General features: G+C 42.4%; 1 protein-coding gene across 1 annotated transcript in view; it reads left to right on the top strand.

Annotated features, from left to right (window-relative positions):
- Positions 1–18,483, top strand: part of VIRMA (vir like m6A methyltransferase associated) — a 191,366-nt gene that overhangs the window by 87,431 nt on the left and 85,452 nt on the right. Inside the window, exons 11-14 of the mRNA XM_053715207.1 lie at positions 6,551–6,633; positions 6,910–7,003; positions 7,407–7,951; positions 8,619–8,854. Coding sequence (XP_053571182.1) covers positions 6,551–6,633; positions 6,910–7,003; positions 7,407–7,951; positions 8,619–8,854 — 958 coding nt within the window. The remainder of the gene's footprint in view (positions 1–6,550; positions 6,634–6,909; positions 7,004–7,406; positions 7,952–8,618; positions 8,855–18,483) is intronic.

Here is an 18,483-nt window from a genome sequence, read left to right as displayed (position 1 = left end):
GCCCATCTGTCCAAGGGTATGACCTTTCCAGACCAGATTGGACAATTGTAACAACAGATGCCAGCCTTCTAGGTTGGGGTGCAGTCAGGAACTCCCTGAAGGCTCATGGTTCATGGACTCAGGAGGAAAAACTCCTCCCAATAAATATTCTGGAGTTAAGAGCAATATTCAATGCTCTTCTGGCTTGGCCTCAGCTAGCAACACTGAGGTTCATCAGATTTCAGTCGGACAACATCACGACTGTGGCTTACATCAACCATCAAGGGGGAACCAGGAGTTCCCTAGCGATGTCAGAAGTCTCCAAGATAATTCGCTGGGCAGAGACTCACTCTTGCCACCTGTCAGCGATCCATATCCCAGGTGTAGAGAACTGGGAGGCGGATTTTCTAAGTCGTCAGACTTTTCATCCGGGGGAATGGGAACTCCATCCGGAGGTGTTTGCTCAATTGGTTCTCCGTTGGGGCAAACCAGAATTGGATCTCATGGCGTCTCGCCAGAACGCCAAGCTTCCTTGTTACGGATCAAGGTCCAGGGACCCAGAAGCGGCACTGATAGATGCTCTAGCAGCGCCTTGGTTCTTCAACCTGGCTTATGTGTTTCCACCGTTTCCTCTGCTCCCTCGTCTGATTGCCAAAATCAAACAGGAAAGAGCATCGGTGATATTGATAGCGCCTGTGTGGCCACGCAGGACCTGGTATGCAGACCTAGTGGACATGTCATCCTTTCCACCATGGACTCTGCCTCTGAGACAAGACCTTATAATACAAGGTCCTTTCAATCATCCGAATCTACTTTCTCTGAGACTGACTGCATGGAGATTGAACGCTTGATCCTATCAAAGCGTGGCTTCTCCGAGTCAGTAATTGATACCTTAATGCAGGCACGAAAGCCTGTCACCAGGAAAATTTACCACAAGATATGGCGTAAATATCTTCATTGGTGTGAATCCAAGAATTACTCATGGAGTAGGGTTAGGATTCCTAGGATATTGTCCTTCCTCCAAGAGGGTTTGGACAAAGGATTATCAGCTAGTTCTTTAAAGGGACAGATTTCTGCTCTGTCTATTCTTTTACACAAGCGTTTGGCAGAAGTTCCAGACGTTCATGCATTTTGTCAGGCTTTTGTTAGAATTAAGCCTGTGTTTAAACCTGTTGCTCCTCCATGGAGCTTAAACTTGGTTCTTAAAGTTCTTCAAGGGGTTCCGTTTGAACCCCTTCATTCTATTGATATCAAACTTCTTTCATGGAAAGTTCTTTTTCTGATGGCTATTTCCTCGGCTCGAAGAGTCTCGGAGTTATCTGCCTTACATTGTGATTCTCCTTATCTGATCTTTCATTCAGATAAAGTTGTTCTGCGTACAAAACCTGGGTTTTTACCTAAGGTGGTTTCTAACAAGAATATCAATCAAGAGATTGTTGTTCCATCATTATGTCCTAATCCTTCTTCAAAGAAGGAACATCTTTTGCATAATCTAGACGTAGTCCGTGCCTTGAAGTTTTACTTACAGGCTTCTAAAGATTTTTGCCAAACATCTAACCTGTTTGTTGTTTACTCTGGACAGAGGAGAGGTCAGAAGGCCTCGGCAACCTCTCTTTCTTTTTGGCTTCGGAGTATAATCCGTTTAGCCTATGAGACTGCAGGACAGCAGCCTCCTGAAAGGATTACAGCTCATTCTACTAGAGCTGTGGCTTCCCTTCATACTTTTTACAAATTTGATACTTTTGCTTCTTCGGAGGCTGTTTTTGGGAGAAAGGTTCTACAGGCAGTGGTTCCTTCCGCTTAATCCTGCCTTGTCCCTCCCATCATCCGTGTACTTTAGCTTTGGTATTGGTATCCCACAAGTAATGGATGATCCGTGGACTGGATACACTTAACAAGAGAAAACATAATTTATGCTTACCTGATAAATTTATTTCTCTTGTGGTGTATCCAGTCCACGGCCCGCCCTGTCCTTTTCAGGCAGGTCTAAATTTTAATTAAACTACAGTCACCACTGCACCCTATGGTTTCTCCTTTCTCGGCTTGTTTCGGTCGAATGACTGGATATGGCAGTGAGGGGAGGAGCTATATAGCAGCTCTGCTGTGGGTGATCCTCTTGCAACTTCCTGTTGGGAAGGAGAATATCCCACAAGTAATGGATGATCCGTGGACTGGATACACCACAAGAGAAATACATTTATCAGGTAAGCATAAATTATGTTTTTGCAGTTCTTATCTGTTAAAGTGTATTAGGAATCTATTAAAGTGTATTAGGAAAATATATGTAGTGGGGTTAGCCTAGATACGTCTACTGTGTGCTTTTTTCAGTTTTGAGAATTAGAAAATTTTGCGATTCAAATTACATGAAATAGGTGACAAAATAACAAAAATATAATGCAAAGTTGTTACTATGTTTAACTTAACATTTTCTACTAAAATCTCAACATGTGTACTGTCCATTAAGGCATCACAGGCTTAAAGGGACAGTCTCCTCCAGAATTTTTAATGTTTAAAAAAATAGATAATCCCTTTATTACCCATTCCCCCGTTTTGCATAACCAACACTGTTATATTAATACACGTTTTACCTCTGTGATTACTTTGTATCTAAGCTTCTGCAGACTGCCTCCTTTTTCACTTCTTTTCACAGACTTGCATTTTAGCCAATCAGTGTTGACACATAAATAACTCTATGGGAGGGAGCACACTGTTATCTATGTGGTACACATGGACTAGCACTGTCTAGCTTTGAGCATACCTAGGTTTAGCTTTCAACAAGAATACCAAGAGAACAAAGCAAATTTGATGATAAAAGAAAATTGGAAAGTTGTTTAAAATTGCATGCCCTATCTGAATCATGAAAGTTTAATTTTTACTTTACTGTCCCTTTAATGACTCATTGGATTGTCTGGCTTTGTACGACATGAGTTAATCAGATATCTGATGTTCCCTGCTTTAAAATGTTGCTTATTTCTTCTACAAGATATGACGAGTCCACGGATTTCATCCTTACTTGTGGGATATTAACCAGGAAGTGGCAAAGAGCACCACAGCAGAGCTATATATATATATATATATATATATATATATATCTCTCCTCCCTTCCCTCCACCCCCAGTCATTCTCTTTGCCTGTGTTAGTAATAGGAAGAGGTAAAGTGAGGTGTTAGTTTTAGATTCTTCAATCAAGAATTTTTTTATTTTAAAATGGTACCAGTGAGTACTATTTTCCTCAGGGAGAAATAGTCAGTCTGGATTCTCAAGAGGAATGGAGACATTTATTTTTTCTGCCCTGATGTTGATGATCTTAGCAAATGTTATCTAAGATCCATTCTGGTTCCCACAGAGCTTCTGAAGGTAGTGCAAGAAAAATCTTCAGTGTGGAGAACGGTGTCATGCTACAAGCAGCATTGAGGTATGTTCAGCCCTTTACTTCTGGGGAGACTTGTTATATCAGAACAACAGGACAGGGGTTTTACTCAAATCTTTTCATGGTTCCTAAAAAAGAGGGCACGTTTTGACCCATTTTAGATCTAAAGAGTCTAAACAAGTTTCTCAGAGTTCCTTTCTTCAAAATGGAGACTATTCAAACAATTCTGCCATTGATTCCAGGAGGGTCAATATATGACTACCGTGGACTTGAAGGATGCATACCTTCATATTCCTATCCACAGGGATCATCATCAGTTCCTAAGGTTTGCCTTCCTGGACAAACATTTTCAGTTCGTGGCTCTTCCCTTCGGGTTGGCCACAGCACCCAGGATCTTCGCAAAGGTTCTAGGGTCCCTTCTGGCGGTTCTCAGACCGCGGGGCATTGCAGTGGCGCCTTATCTGGACGATATTCTGATCCAGGCGTCTTACCATCTGATAAAGTCTCATACAGACATGGTTCTGTCCTTTCTGAGGACTCACGGGTGGAAGGGGAATCTAGAAAAGAGTTCTTTAATTCCACAGACCAGGGTTCCCTTCCTGGGAACGTTAATAGATTCCATACCCATGAAAATTTTCTTGACAGAGGTCAGAAAGTTAGATTCTGAACATATGCCGAGCCCTTCAGTCCAATCCTCGGCCTTCAGTGGCTCAGTGCATGGAGGTAATTGGATTGATGGTGACGGCAATGGACATCATTCCGTTTGCTCGTTTTCATCTCAGAACATTACAGCTGAGCATGCTCAGACAGTGGAATGGAGATTATGCAAATTTGTCTCCTCAGATAGATCTGGATCAGGAGACAAGAGACTCTCTTCTTTGGTGGTTGTCTCAGGATCATCTGTCCCAAAGGACGTACTTCCGCAGACCCTCATGGGTGATATTAACGATGGACGCCAGCCTTCTAGGTTGGGGTGCGGCCTGGAATTCCCTGAAGGCTCGGGGTGTGTGGACTCAGTCGGAGTCACTTCTTTCAATCAATACTCTGGAATTAAGAGCAATATTCAATGCGCTTCGGGCGTGGCCTCAGTTGGCTTTGGCCAAATTCGTTCGCTTTCAGTCGGACAACATCACGACGGTAGCTTACATCTATCATCAGGGAGGAACAAGGAGTTCCTTAGCGATGATAGAAGTATCCAAGATAATTCGGTTGGCGGAGGCTCACTCTTGTTATCTGTCAGCAATCTACATCCCAGGACAACTGGGAAGCTGACTTTTTAAGCAGACAGACGTTTCATCCGGGGGAGTGGGAACTCCATCCGGAGGTCTTTGTCACTCTGATCCTCAGATGGGGCAGACCAGAGTTGGATCTGAAGGCATCTCGTCAGAATGCCAAGCTTCCAAGATACGTTTCCAGGTCAAGGGATCCTCAGGCCGAACTGATAGATGCCTTGGCAGTGCCTTTGTCGTTCAACCTAGCTTATGTGTTTCCACCGTTTGCTCTCCTGCCCCGGGTGATTGCTCAGATCAAACAGGAGAGGGTTTCAGTAATTCTAATCGCGCCTGCGTGGCCTTGCAGGACTTGGTATGCCGATCTAGTGGACATGTCCTCTCTGCCGCCATGGAAGCTTCCATTGAGGCAGGACCTTCTCATTCAGGGACCCTTCCAACACCCAAATCTAGTTTCTCTGCAACTGACTGCTTGGAGATTGAACGCTTGATTTTATCTAAGTGGGAGTTCTCTGATTCGGTCATTGATACTTTCATTTAGGCACGTAAGCCTGTCACTAGAAAGATCTATCATAAATTATGGCGTAAATATCTTTTTTGGTGTGAATCCAAAGGCTACTCATGGAGTAGAGTTAGGATTCCCAGGATTCTGTCTTTTCTCCAAGAAGGATTGGAGAAAGGGTTATCAGCGAGTTCCTTAAAGGGACAAATCTCTGCTTTGTCAATTTTACTACACAAACGTTTGGCAGACGTTCAGTCTTTTTGTCAGGCTCTAACCAGAATTAAACCTGTGTTTAGACCAATTGCTCCACCCTGGAGTTTGAATTTAGTTCTTCATGTTCTTCAAGGGGTTCCGTTTGGACCCATGCATTCCATAGATATTAAGTTGTTATCTTGGAATGTTTTATTTTTGGTTGCTATTTCTTCTGCTCGTAGAGTTTCGGAGCTTTCAGCGTTACAATGTGATTCGCCTCATCTTATCTTCCATTCTGATAAGGTGGTTTTACGTACCAAACCTGGTTTCCTTCCTAAGGTTGTTTCTAATAAGAATATTAATCAGAAAATTGTTGTTCCTTCATTATGTCCTAACCCTTCTTCTAAGAAGGAGCGTATGTTGCATAACTTGGATGTGGTCGATGCACTGAAGTTTTACTTGCAGGCAACTAAGGATTTCCGTCAATCATCTTCATTATTCATAGTTTTTTCTGGAAAGCGTAGGGGTCAGAAGGCTACGGCTACCTCTCTTTCTTTTTGGTTGAAGAGTATCATCCGTCTGGCGTATGAGACTGCTGGACAGCAGCCTCCTGAAAGAATTACGGCTCATTCTACTAGGGCTTTGGCTTCCTCATGGGCATTTAAAAACGATGCTTCTATTGAACAGATTTGCAAGGCTGCGACTTGGTGGTCTCTTCACACTTTTTCCAAATTTTACAAATTTGATACTTTTGCTTCTTCTGAAACTGTTTTTGGGAGAAAGGTTCTTCAAGCAGTGGTGACTTCCTTTTAGGTTCCTGTCTTGTCCCACCCTTTCATCCGTGTCCTGTAGCTTTGGTATTGTATCCCACAAGTAAGGATGAAATCCGTGGACTCGTCATATCTTGTAGAAGAAAAGGAAATTTATGCTTACCTGACAAATGTATTTCTTCTACGATATGACGAGTCCACGGCCCACCCTGTCATTTTTAAGACAGGTATATATTGTATTTTAGTTAAACTTCAGTCACCTCTGCACCTTTGGCTTTTCCTTTCTCTTCCTAACTTCGGCCGAATGACTGGAGTTGGTGCTCTTTGCCACTTCCTACTAGCAGGAGGTTAATACCCCACAAGTAAGGATGAAATCCATGGACTCGTCATATCGTAGAAGAAATAAATTTATCAGTTAAGCATAAATTTCCTTTTTAGCACTTTTCTAACAACCAGTTCATATAGTGTTCACATTTTTTTATTTGTTATTTACATTTTTTTCTACACAGAACTAGCCAAATGGTTGGAACCATTAAAAAGTTTTCGGTTTGAGATAAATTGCATCCCTGGCCTGGTTGATTATATTAAACAGGTAAAGTAATGATGTCAGGAACTGTAATTGTATGTTTTTGTTGCACATCCTTCATAGCAATTGTATGCCAATACAAGAGCCACAAGCGTCTTAAAATTAGACCCTGGCACCTTGGTTCAGAGTCCCCAAGACACCCATGGTTGCCCTCCACTGGCTGCTATCATAGTGATGGTTTCTCTAAATGTATGGGCTGACTTGTAGATTTTGAACATATTTGCTGAGTTCTGTGCTTTCCCTTTTAAAGTATATTTCATTTTATCCATTTTACCCCTGCAGAATCTGGACAACTTGATGGCACCGGAAGGTGTAGGACTTCTGACTGCTTTAAGAATCCTTTGTCATGTTGCTTGCCCCCCATCTTCTGTAGGAGGTAAATAAATTATATAAAGTGGTATTTTATTTTTTTTCTACATAAATATTTTTAAAATACGAGCTTATTAAGACACGAGTCTAAAAACAGGATTTAATCAAACTGAATTATCCATTGCAGAAAAGCAGGAAGTTGGTATAAAAAGAATGCTGTATTTATTTGTTCTTGGACAACATGAGGGTTTGCATATCTCTCTGGAATAAAAAGCTTTATGAAATATTTTCAATCCTGTTTTTTATAATCACTTATTTCTAATATATCATAGCTCTACACTTCCTCTAATGTACTTTTAGATTTCCTCACCACTACTTTAGTACCCTTACAGACCATCTTCAGTTTCTCAAAGTCCATGTGTATGCCTTGGCACATAAATCTTGATTCTGACCTATTTTTGAAATTACAGGTCAACAGAAAGATTTAAAATGGAACCTTGCCGTCATTCAACTTTTTTCTGCAGAAGGCCTGGACACTTTTATACGTATTTTGCAAAAAATGAACGGTATTCTCATCCAGCCATGGAGGCTTCATGTTAATTTGGGAACCACACTATACAGAGCTATCACCATATCTGTGGCTCGCTGCACCCTCTCCTTGCTCAAGACTATGTTAACTGAACTCATGCGAGGTGGCTCATTTGAGTTTAAAGACATGAGAGTCCCGTCAACGTTGGTCACTTTGCACATGCTTCTGTGCTCTATCCCCCTTTCAGGAAGACTGGATGGGGAGGAACAAAGAATCCAAAATGATATCATAGACATCTTATTGACATTTACTCAAGGTGTTAATGAGCAGCTCACCATGTCTGAAGAGACACTTGCCAATAATACATGGTCACTGATGCTCAAAGAAGTCCTCATCTCCATCTTAAAAGTCCCTGAAGGGGTTTTCAGTGGACTTATCATATTATCTGAGCTCCTACCTTTACCTCTTCCTATGCAGACTACTCAGGTAATATTTATCACCAATTTTAGTTAAATACATTATTTGTAGCCCTGTATAAATGAATTGTATAAATTATGGTCTACCCATTGGAGCCATGTATCATTGTAAGCTATTGATAACTGCAGAAAATGTATAAAACTTGTGCTACTGTTCAAGTTTGGCCTTTCAATTGCACTGTTACCAGTAATTTAGTTGTAAAAATAACACTAAACCACATACAGCCAAATGTAATGACGGTCGACAGTATAGCTGTATAAGTACACCAAATTTCAGTTATATGAAACAATCCTGGGAGATGCCTTTATATGTTTAGGTTGAGTTATAGGAGTCTGCTTATTTGCATTACATAAACATTGAAATCAGCATGGGCCATTTACTGAAAATCGAGTTAAAATAATTAACTAGCAAGCCTATTCAAATGGCTTCAAATCTAGCAGATTACTTTTTACTAGCAAATCCACAAAAGGACAGCAGCACTCCTCTTCTCATTCAATATAATTGTATTACATCCAAAGTATCATAGACTGACAACATTTTGGTCTCAAGACCTTAATCATATCATGTCAAATTATACTGAATGAGAAGAGGAGCTGTTCCTTTAGTGGATTAGTAATCTGCTTGACCATTTATATTGTAATTTGAACTGTCTGTTACTCTTTCTTTTTTTTTCCAGCCGATTGTTTCTCAGGATGTGGCTGTAGCTCTAAATACCAGAAAGTTGTGGAGCATACACCTGCATGTGCATTCCAAGCTGCTGCAAGATATTGTGAGGGCCCTCTCTGGGACTTCTTGTCAGCCTCTACAGCACATGCTTAGACGGATCTGTATCCAGCTTTGTGATCTGGCTTCACCCACTTCTCTGCTCATCATGCGCACAGTGCTGGACCTCATCGTAGAGGAACTGCAGAGGTACTATTTACTAACTTAATTATATGTTCCTTATGGGTTCTATTTTATATAGAGCACACTTCTGTTCCTTTGCTGGTAACAGTCTCTTGCTTGTTAGATAATATCTATAACCTATATAATGATCATTTTCACTAATACAATAATATTTATGTTAGTACATAGTCAAAAATCAGATATTTGGTTTTACCACCTTGTGCCTTAAAAATATTTTAAATACCTCCTTGTTTTTGTGTAGAAATAGTTTGTCCTACACTCCTTAAGAGGCCAAAAAGCAATTATGAAATTTTGCAAATCAGCTGCTATATTCAGTTTGCAGCATTTGAAAACCTAGATTATAGATTTTGCATTTGGCCTCTATAAAGTGAGGGACAAAGCACTATTTCTTTCCTAAGACATGGAGAGTCCACAACGTTATTCCAATTACTAGTGGGATATTTACTCCTGGCCAGCAGGAGGAGGCAAAGAGCACCACAGCAAAGCTGTTAAGTGTCACTTCCCTTACCCATAACCCCCAGTCATTCTCTTTGCCTCCGTCAATGGAGGAGGTGAAGTTCGGTGTCTGAAGATATATTTCCTTTTCTGGGTACGTTTCCCTGCAAGTAAGGATTTGGGTTTAGCTGTGTCAATCTCTTGAGTAAGAGTAGTGGTGGCTTTTAAGTAGCTAGGAATTGGTGAGGTGGTCCTTGATTGGTTTCCCAACACAATTGCTGCCCTCGTCATAGAAAGCCAGAGTTGGTTACTCTGTTCTTTCTTTTTTTACAGGTCTCTGTGAGGAGTATGTGTCCTTTCACACCTTGTGAGCTGTCGTCCTGCCTGACAGCTGGATTGCAGGGAAGTGCTTTTGTCTTCTAAGTATTGGAGACTAAGGGATTAACCCCTTAGTCTCCAAAGTCACTCGGGAGGAGTCTGCTCTCCCCATAAACATCTTGGAGTTGAGAGCGATCTACAATGCTCTGATGGCTTGGCCTCAATTATCCTTAGCCCGGTTTATCAGGTTCCAGTTGGACATTATCACCTCAGTGGTTTATATCAACCACCAGGGAGGAACTCGGAGTTCCTTAGCCATGAAGGAGGTGGCACGGATTATTCAGTGGGTGGAAGCTCAAAATTGTTATCTATCTGCCATCCACATTCCAGGAGTGGACAACTGGGAGGCGGATTTCCCGAGCAGACAGACATTTCATCCCGGGGAGTGGGCTCTCATTCCGGAGGTGTTCTCCAGTTTAACTCTCAAGTGGGTGGGGGGTGCCGGACTTGGATCTGATTTGATGACGTCTCGGCAGAACGCCAAGCTTCCAAGGTACGGTTCAAGGTCAAAAGATCCTCAGGCCGCTCTGATAGATGCTCTGGCGGTTCCTTGGGATTTCGGTCTAGCATACCGGTTTCCTCCATTTGCGCTCCTTCCACGAGTCATTGCTAGTATCAATCAGGAGAGAGCGTTGGTAATTCTATTAGCTCCTGCATGGCCTCGCAGGATCTGATACGCAGACCTAGGGAAGATGTCATCTCTTACCTCTAAGGAAGGACCTTCTAACTTAGGGTCCATTCCTCCATCCAAATCTCGTTTCTCTGAAGCTGACTGCTTGGAGATTAAACTCTTAGTTCTGGCTAAGCGTGGTTTTTCTAAATCTGTCATTGATACTATGATTCAGGCTTGCAAGCCTGTTACTCGTAAAATTTACCATAAGGTATGGCGTTGATACCTTTATTGGTGTGAATCAAATGGCTACTCTTGGAGTAGGGTCAGGATTCCTAGAATTGTGTCTTTTCTCCAGGAAGGTCTGGAGAAAGGGTTGCGAGTCAGTTCTCTGAAATTTTAGATTTCTGCACTATCTATTCTTTTACATAAGCGTCTGGCGGATGTGCCAGATATTCATTCTTTTTGTCAGGCCTGTATTTAGACCTGTTGCTCCTCCTTGGTGCCTTAACCGTGTTCTTAAAGTTTAGCAGCAGTTTCTGTTTGAGCCAATGCACTCCATAGATATTAATCTGTTGTTTTGGGAGGATTTGATTCTTATTGCTATCTCTACTTGTCAGAGAGTTTCGGACTACTCGGCTTTGCAGTGTCATTCGCCTTACCTTATTTTTCATGCGGATAAGGCAGTCCTTCGTACTAAATTAGGGTTTCTCCCTAAGGTGGTTTCTGACAGAAATATTAATCAGGAGATTGTTGTTCCTTCTCTCTGTCCTAATCCTTCCTCCCATAAGGAACGTCTGTTGCACAACTTGGATGTGGTGCGCGCTCTAAAGTTCTACCTACAGGCTACTAAGGATTTTCGCCAGTTTTCTGCCCTGTTTGTTTGCTTCTCTGGAAAGCGTAAGGGTCAGAAGGCTACTTCTACTTCTCTTTCCCTCTGGTTGAAAAGTATGATTCGTTTTGCTTATGAGACTGCTGGACAGCAGCCTCCTGAGAGACTTACAGCTCATTCCACTAGGGCTGTCTCATCTTCTTGGGCTTTCAAAAATGAAGCTTCTGTGGAACAGATTTGCAAGGCTGCAACTTGGTCCTCTGCATAAATTTTCCAAATTCTACAAATTTGATACTTGTGCCTCGGCTGAGGCTTCCTTTAGGAGAAAGGTTCTTCAAGTGGTGGTGCCTTCTGTTTAGGTCTACCTGTCTTGTTCTCCCTACCTATTCATTCCGTGTACTCTAGCTTGGGTATTGGTTCCCACTAGTAATTGGAATGACGTTGTGGACTCTCCATGTCTTAGGAAAGAAAACAAAATTTATGCTTACCTGATAAAAAAAAATGTTCCCGACATAGAAAGTCCACGACCCCACCCTTTAGATTAGACATAAATTTTTTACTAAACCTCAGGCACCTCTACACCTTTGTGTTATCTTCTTTTTCCATTTCCCTTCGGCTGTATGACCCCAGTTATGGGTAAGGGAAGTGACACTTGCTCTTTGCCTCCTTCTGCTGGCCAGGAGTGAATATGCCACTAGTAATTGGAATGACGTTGTGGACTCTCCATGTCCAGAAAGAAAGAAATTTATCAGGTAAGCATACATATTTTTTTTTTAACCCCTTAATGACCACAGCACTTTTCCATTTTCTGTCCGTTTGGGACCAAGGCTATTTTTACATTTTTGCGGTGTTTGTGTTTAGCTGTAATTTTCCTCTTACTCATTTACTGTACTCACACATATTATATACCGTTTTTCTTGCCATTAAATGGACTTTCTCAAGATACCATTATTATCATCATATCTTATAATTTACTATAAATTTTTTTTATTAAATATGAGGAAAAAATGGAAAAAAAACGCACTTTTTCTTACTTTGACCCCCCAAATCTGTTGCACATCTACAACCACCAAAAAACACCCATGCTAAAAAGTTTCCAAATTTTGTCCTGAAATTAGAAATACCCAATGTTTACATGTTCTTTCCTTTTTTTTTTTTGCAAGTTATAGGGCCATAAATACAAGTAGCACTTTGCTATTTCCAAACCACTTTTTTTCAAAATTAGCGCTAGTTACATTGGAACACTGATATCTGTCAGGAATCCCTGAATATCACTTGACATGTATATATTTTTTTTTAGAAGACATCCCAAAGTATTGATCTAGGCCCATTTTGGTATATTTCATGCCACCATTTCACCGCCAAATGCGATCAAATAAAAAAAATTGTTCACTTTTTCACAAACTTTAGGTTTCTCCCTGAAATGATTTACAAACAGCTTGTGCAATTATGGCATAAATGGTTGTACATTTTTCTCTGGAATCCCCTTTGTTCAGAAATAGCAGACATATATGGCTTTGGCGTTGCTTTTTGGTACTTAGAAGGCTGCTAAATGCCACTGCGCACCACACGTGTATTATGCCCAGCAGTGAAGGGGTTAATCAGGGAGCATGTAGGGAGCTTTTTGGGGTAATTTCAGCTTTAGTGTAGTAGACAACCCAAAGTATGGATCTAGGCCCATTTTGGTATATTTCATGCCACCATTTCACCGCCAAATGCGATTAAATAAAAAAAAAAGTGAAATTTTTCCAAATTTTAGGTTTCTCACTGAAATCATTTACAAACATCTTGTGCAATTATGTAAAAAATGGTTGTAAATGCTTCTCTGGGATCCCCTTTGTTCAGAAATAGCAGACATTTATGGCTTTGGCGTTGCTTTTTGGTAATTAGAAGGCCGCTAAATGACGCTGCGCACCACATGTGTATTATGCCCAGCAGTGCAGGGGTTAATTAGGGAGCTTGTAGGGTTAATTTTAGCTTTAGTGTAGTGTAGTAGACAACCTCAAGTATTGATCTAGACCCATTTTGGTATATTTTATGCCACCATTTCACCGCTAAATGCGATCAAATAAAAAAAAAAGTCAACTTTTCACAAACTTTAGGTTTCTCACTGAAATTATTTACAAACAGTTTGTGCAATTATGGCACAAATGGTTGTAAATGCTTCTCTGGGATCCCCTTTGTTCAGAAATAGCAGACATATATGGCTTTGGCAATTAGAAGGCCGCTAAATGCCGCTGTGCATCACACGTGTATTATGGCTAGCAGTGAAGGGGTTAATTAGGGAGCTTGCAGGGTTAATTTTAGCTTTAGTGTAGAGATCAGTCTCCCACCTGACCCATCACACCCCCTGATCCCTCCCAAACAGCTCCCTTCCCTCCCCCACCCCACTATTGTCCCCGCCATCTTAAGTACTGGCAGAAAGTCTGCCAGTACTAAAATAAAAGGAATCTTTGCATTTCAATTGTTTTTTAAGCATATTTACATATGCTGCTGTGTAGGGTCCCCCCTTAGCCCCCAACCTCCCTGATCCCACCCCCCAAACAGCTCTCTAACCTCCCCCTCTACCTTCTTGGGAGCCATATTGGGTACTAGCAGCTGTCTGCCAGTACACAGTTTACTATATAATAGATTTTTTTTTTTTTTTTTTCTGTAGTGTAGCTTCCCCCCACCTCCTCCCAGATCCCTTTTTTTATTTCAAGGGGCATTCCCTTCCCCCCCCCCCCTTTCTCCCACTTACAAAACTGTTATTTTCTGCAGTGTAGCAGTTCCCACCCGCTCCCTCCCCGTGCACGCGCCCGCCCTCCGTCCCTGCGCGTGTCTATGCGCGCCCCCGATCCCACCCCCCTCTCTGCCTTGGAACCCATTGATGGCCTCCCACCCGCCTCCCACTTCAGCTCCCACCCACCAACGAATGCGGCCATCGATGGCCGGTGCAGAAAGGGCCACAGAGTGGCTCTCTCTGCACCGGAGGGGTAAAAATGGTTATTGCAGGATGCCTCGATATCGAGGCATCCTGCAATAACCGTAAAGCAGCTGGAAGCGATCAGGATCACTTCCAGCTGCTTTCCAGACCGACTACGCCATTAAGTGTATTTTTCCTCAGGACATATGGCGTACGTCGTCGGTCGTTAAGGGGTTAAACAAAAAAAAAAACATCCAGGTGTTTAAAGGGACATAAACCCCCAAAACAATCTTTCATTATTCAGATATACCATACAATTCTAAACAACTTTCCAATTTACTTATAGTATCAACGTTTCTTTGTTTTCTTGTTATCCTTTGTTGAAAAGCAGGAAGGTAAGTTCGGGAGCGTGCACGTGTCTGCAGTACTATATGGCAACAGTTTTTCAACAATGTTATAGTTTAGTAAGAGCACTAAATGGCAGCACTATTTCCTGTCATGTAGTTCTCCAGACACGTGCACGCTACCTATCTAGATATCTCTTCATCAAAGATTAACATGGGAACTAAGCAAATTTGATAATACAAGTAAATTGAAACTTTTATAATTTGGATTCTCTATCTGAATCATGAAAGACATTTTTTGTGGGTTTTATGTTTCTTTAATGTCTGCTTTAACCCCTTAACGTCAAGCGTACAGGGTTTAACCCTGTACGACCTAGGTGTTTAAAGCGTCTGGAAGCGACCCTGATCGCTTCCAGCCGCTTTCAAGGTATTGCCGTGATGCCTCAATATTGAGGCATCATGGCAATACCTTTTCTGGCACACCGATGCAAAGAGGGCCACTTTGTGGACCTCTCTGCATTGGCCAGCGATGGTGCCGATTGTTGGTGGGTGGGAGCAACTGTAGGGAGGAGGGTGGGAGGCCCATCGCTGGGAATCTTCTTCCGGATTAGTCCCCGGTGCGTGCGGGAGCGGGGCTACGTGCACGCGCGCCCCCGCGATCTAAACGGTCCGGTTGTGGTGGGAGCCGGTGATGATCTGTGGTGGGAGCGGGTGATGGGGGTTAAATTTGTATTTATAAAAGGAATCTGGGGGAGGGGGGTATTGAGGGGGGGGCAGCTACACTACAGAAAAAAAAAAATATATTAAAAATAAACAAAAGTTTGAAAAATGGCACCAAATAGTGAGAGGGGGAAGATTAGAGAGCTGTGTGTGTGGGGGGGGGGGGGAGCCTATTTTCGCGCCTCAGTTGCGCATTTAGTTATACAGTCAAGCAGCAAGCAACTTCTCCAGAGGTCCTGATATTCTTCTGAGGACCTAATTGAAGCTTTAACCTCATATTATCGTTCCCTAAGGGCAGGTAGGGCCACAGCAGAGCTGTGGCAAGGTGCTAATAGGGGTTTTAACCGGTTTTTAGTCATTTATCAATCCGTTTTTTTCATTTGGGGGTTTATTGCTTATTTACTTGTGGTGCAATCCTTCTAAAGCTTAGTGGGTACACTGTTAAAGTTTCGGAAATTTTGAAGCAATTTTAACCTGTTTTGCAGTTTGTGTATGCCTTTTTTTCCTCTTAAAGGCACAGTACCGTTTTTGCAAATTGTGTTTTTTTTTCATTAAATAAAGTGTTTTTCCAAGCTTGCTTGCCTCATTACTAGCCTGTTAAACATGTCTGACACTGAGGAAACTCATTGCTCAATTTGTTAAGAAGCCATTGTGGAACCCCCTCTTAGAATGTGTCCCACTTGTACTGATATGTCTATAAATTGCAAACAGCATATTTTGACTTATAAAAATTTGCCATTAGATGATTCTCAGACAGAAGGAAATCAGGTTTTGCCATCTAGTTCTCCCCAAGTGTCACAACCAGTAACGCCCGCACAAGCGACGCCAAGTACTGTACTTCTAGTGCATCTAATTCTTTCACCTTGCAAGATATGGCTTCAGTTATGAATACTACCCTCACAGAGGTTTTATCTAAACTGCCAGGGTTGCAAGGGAAGCGCAGAAGCTCTAGGTTAAGAACAAATGCTGAGCCTTCTGACGCTTTAGTAGCCGTATTCGATATTCCCTCACAATGTTCTGAGGTAGGGATGAGGGATTTGCTGTCTGAGGGAGAGATTTCTGATTCAGGAAAGATGTTCCCTCAGACAGATTCAGATATGACGGCATTTAAATTTAAGCTAGAGCACCTCCGCTTATTGCTCAGGGAGGTTTTAGCGACTCTGGATGATTGTGACCCTATAGTAGTTATAGAGAAATTGTGTAAAATGGACAAATATTTAAAGGTTCCGGTTTACACTGATGTTTTTCCGGTCCCTAAGAGGATTTCGGACATTGTTACTAAGGAGTGGGATATACCAGGTATTCCGTTCGCTCCCCCTCCTGTTTTTTAAGAAGATGTTTCCCATATCTGACACCATAAAGGACTCTTGGCAGACGGTCCCTAAGGTGGAGGGAGCTATTTCTACTCTGGCTAAGCATACAACTATACCTATTGAAGACAGTTGTGCTTTTATTGATCCTATGGATAAAAAATTAGAGGGTCTCCTAAAGAAAATTTTTGTTCATCAAGGTTTTCTTCAACCTATAGCGTGCATTGTTCCTGTAACCACTGCAGCTGCCTTTTGGTTTGAGGCTCTTGAAGAGGCTCTTCAGATGGAGACCCCACTAGATGATATTCTGGACTGAATTAAGGCTCTTAAGTTAGCTAATTCTTTTATTACAGACGCCGCTTTTCATCTTGCTAAGTTAGCGGCAAAGAATTCAGGTTTTGCCATTTTAGTGCGTAGAGCGTTATGGCTCAAGTCCTGGTCAGCTGATGTGTCATCTAAATCTAAGCTTTTGTCCATCCCTTTCAAAGGTAAGACCCTATTTGGGCCTGCACTGAAAGAGATCATTTCAGACATTACTGGAGGGAAGGGTCATGCCCTCCCTCAAGATAAGTCAAATAAGACAAGGACCAAACAAAATAATTTTCGTTCCTTTCGAAACTTCAAGAGTGGTCCCACTTCATCTTCCTCTGCTGCAAAGCAAGAAGGGAACTTTGCTCAATCCAAGCCAACCTGGAGACCTAATCAGGCTTGGAAAAAGGGTAAACAGGCCAAGAAGCCTGCTGCTGCCAATAAGTCAGCATGAAGGGGTAAGCCCCCGATCTGGGACCGGATCTAGTATGGGGCAGACTCTCTCTCTTTGCTCAGGCCTGGGCAAGAGACATTCAGGATTCCTGGGCAGTAGAAATTGTAACCCAGGGATACCTTCTAGATTTCAGGGATTCTCCTCTAAGGGGGAGGTTCCATCTTTCTCAATTGTAAACCCGACAAAAAGAGAGGCGTTCTTACGCTGTGTAGAAGACCTTTTTACCATGGGAGTGATCTGCCCAGTTCCTAAAGCAGAGCAGGGGCAGGGGTTCTACTCCAATCTGTTTGTGGTTCCCAAAAAAGAGGGAACTTTCAGACCAATTCTAGATCTCAAGATCCTAAACCAATTCCTAAGAGTCCCATCTTTCAAGATGGAGACCATTCAGACTATTCTACCAATGATCCAGGAAGGTCAATATATGACCACCGTGGACTTAAAGGATGCGTATCTACACATTCCTATCCACAAAGATCATCACCAATTCCTTAGGTTTGCCTTTCTGGACAAGCATTACCAGTTTGTGGCTCTTCCCTTCGGGTTGGCCACGGCGCCACAAATCTTCACAAAGGTGCTAGGGTCCCTTCTGGCGGTTCTAAGGCCGTGGGGCATAGCAGTGGCGCCTTATCTAGACGACATTCTAATTCAAGCGTCGACTTTCCAACTAGCCAAGTCTCACATGGACTTAGTGTTGGCTTTTCTAAGATCTCACGGGTGGAAGGTGTACGTAAAAAAAAAAAAAAAGACTCGGTGGACATGAAAATATTTCTGACGGAGGTCAGGAAATCAAAGATTTTGTCCATCTGCCGAGCTCTTCATTCCATTCCTCGGCCGTCAGTGGCTCAGTGTATGGAGGTAATCTGTCTAATGGTAGCGGCAATGGACATAGTTCAGTTTGCTCGCTTGCATCTCCAGACCACTGCAACTATGCATGCTCAATCAGTGGGATGGGGATTATGCGGATTTATCTCCTCAGATAAATCTGGATCAAGAGACCAGAGACTCTCTTCTTTGGTGGTTGTCACAGGATCATCTGTCCCAGGGAATGTGTTTCCGCAGGCCAGATTTTGTTACAGTGACGACAGACGCCAGCCTTCTGGGCAGGGGTGCAGTCTGGAATTCCCTGAAAACACAGGGTTTCTGGACTCGGGAGGAGGCCCTCCTACCAATAAATATTCTGGAATTAAGAGCGATATTCAATGCTCTTCAGGCATGGCCTCAGCTGGCTTCGGCCAGATTCATCAGATTTCAGTCGGACAACATCACGACTGTGGCTTATATCAATTATCAGGGGGGAACAAAGAGTTCCTTAGCGATGATAGAAGTTTCAAGAATAAT

The sequence above is a fragment of the Bombina bombina genome, chromosome 5 (assembly GCF_027579735.1).
Source record: "Bombina bombina isolate aBomBom1 chromosome 5, aBomBom1.pri, whole genome shotgun sequence".
NCBI lineage: Eukaryota > Metazoa > Chordata > Amphibia > Anura > Bombinatoridae > Bombina > Bombina bombina.
This window is presented reverse-complemented; position numbering and strand designations above follow the sequence as displayed.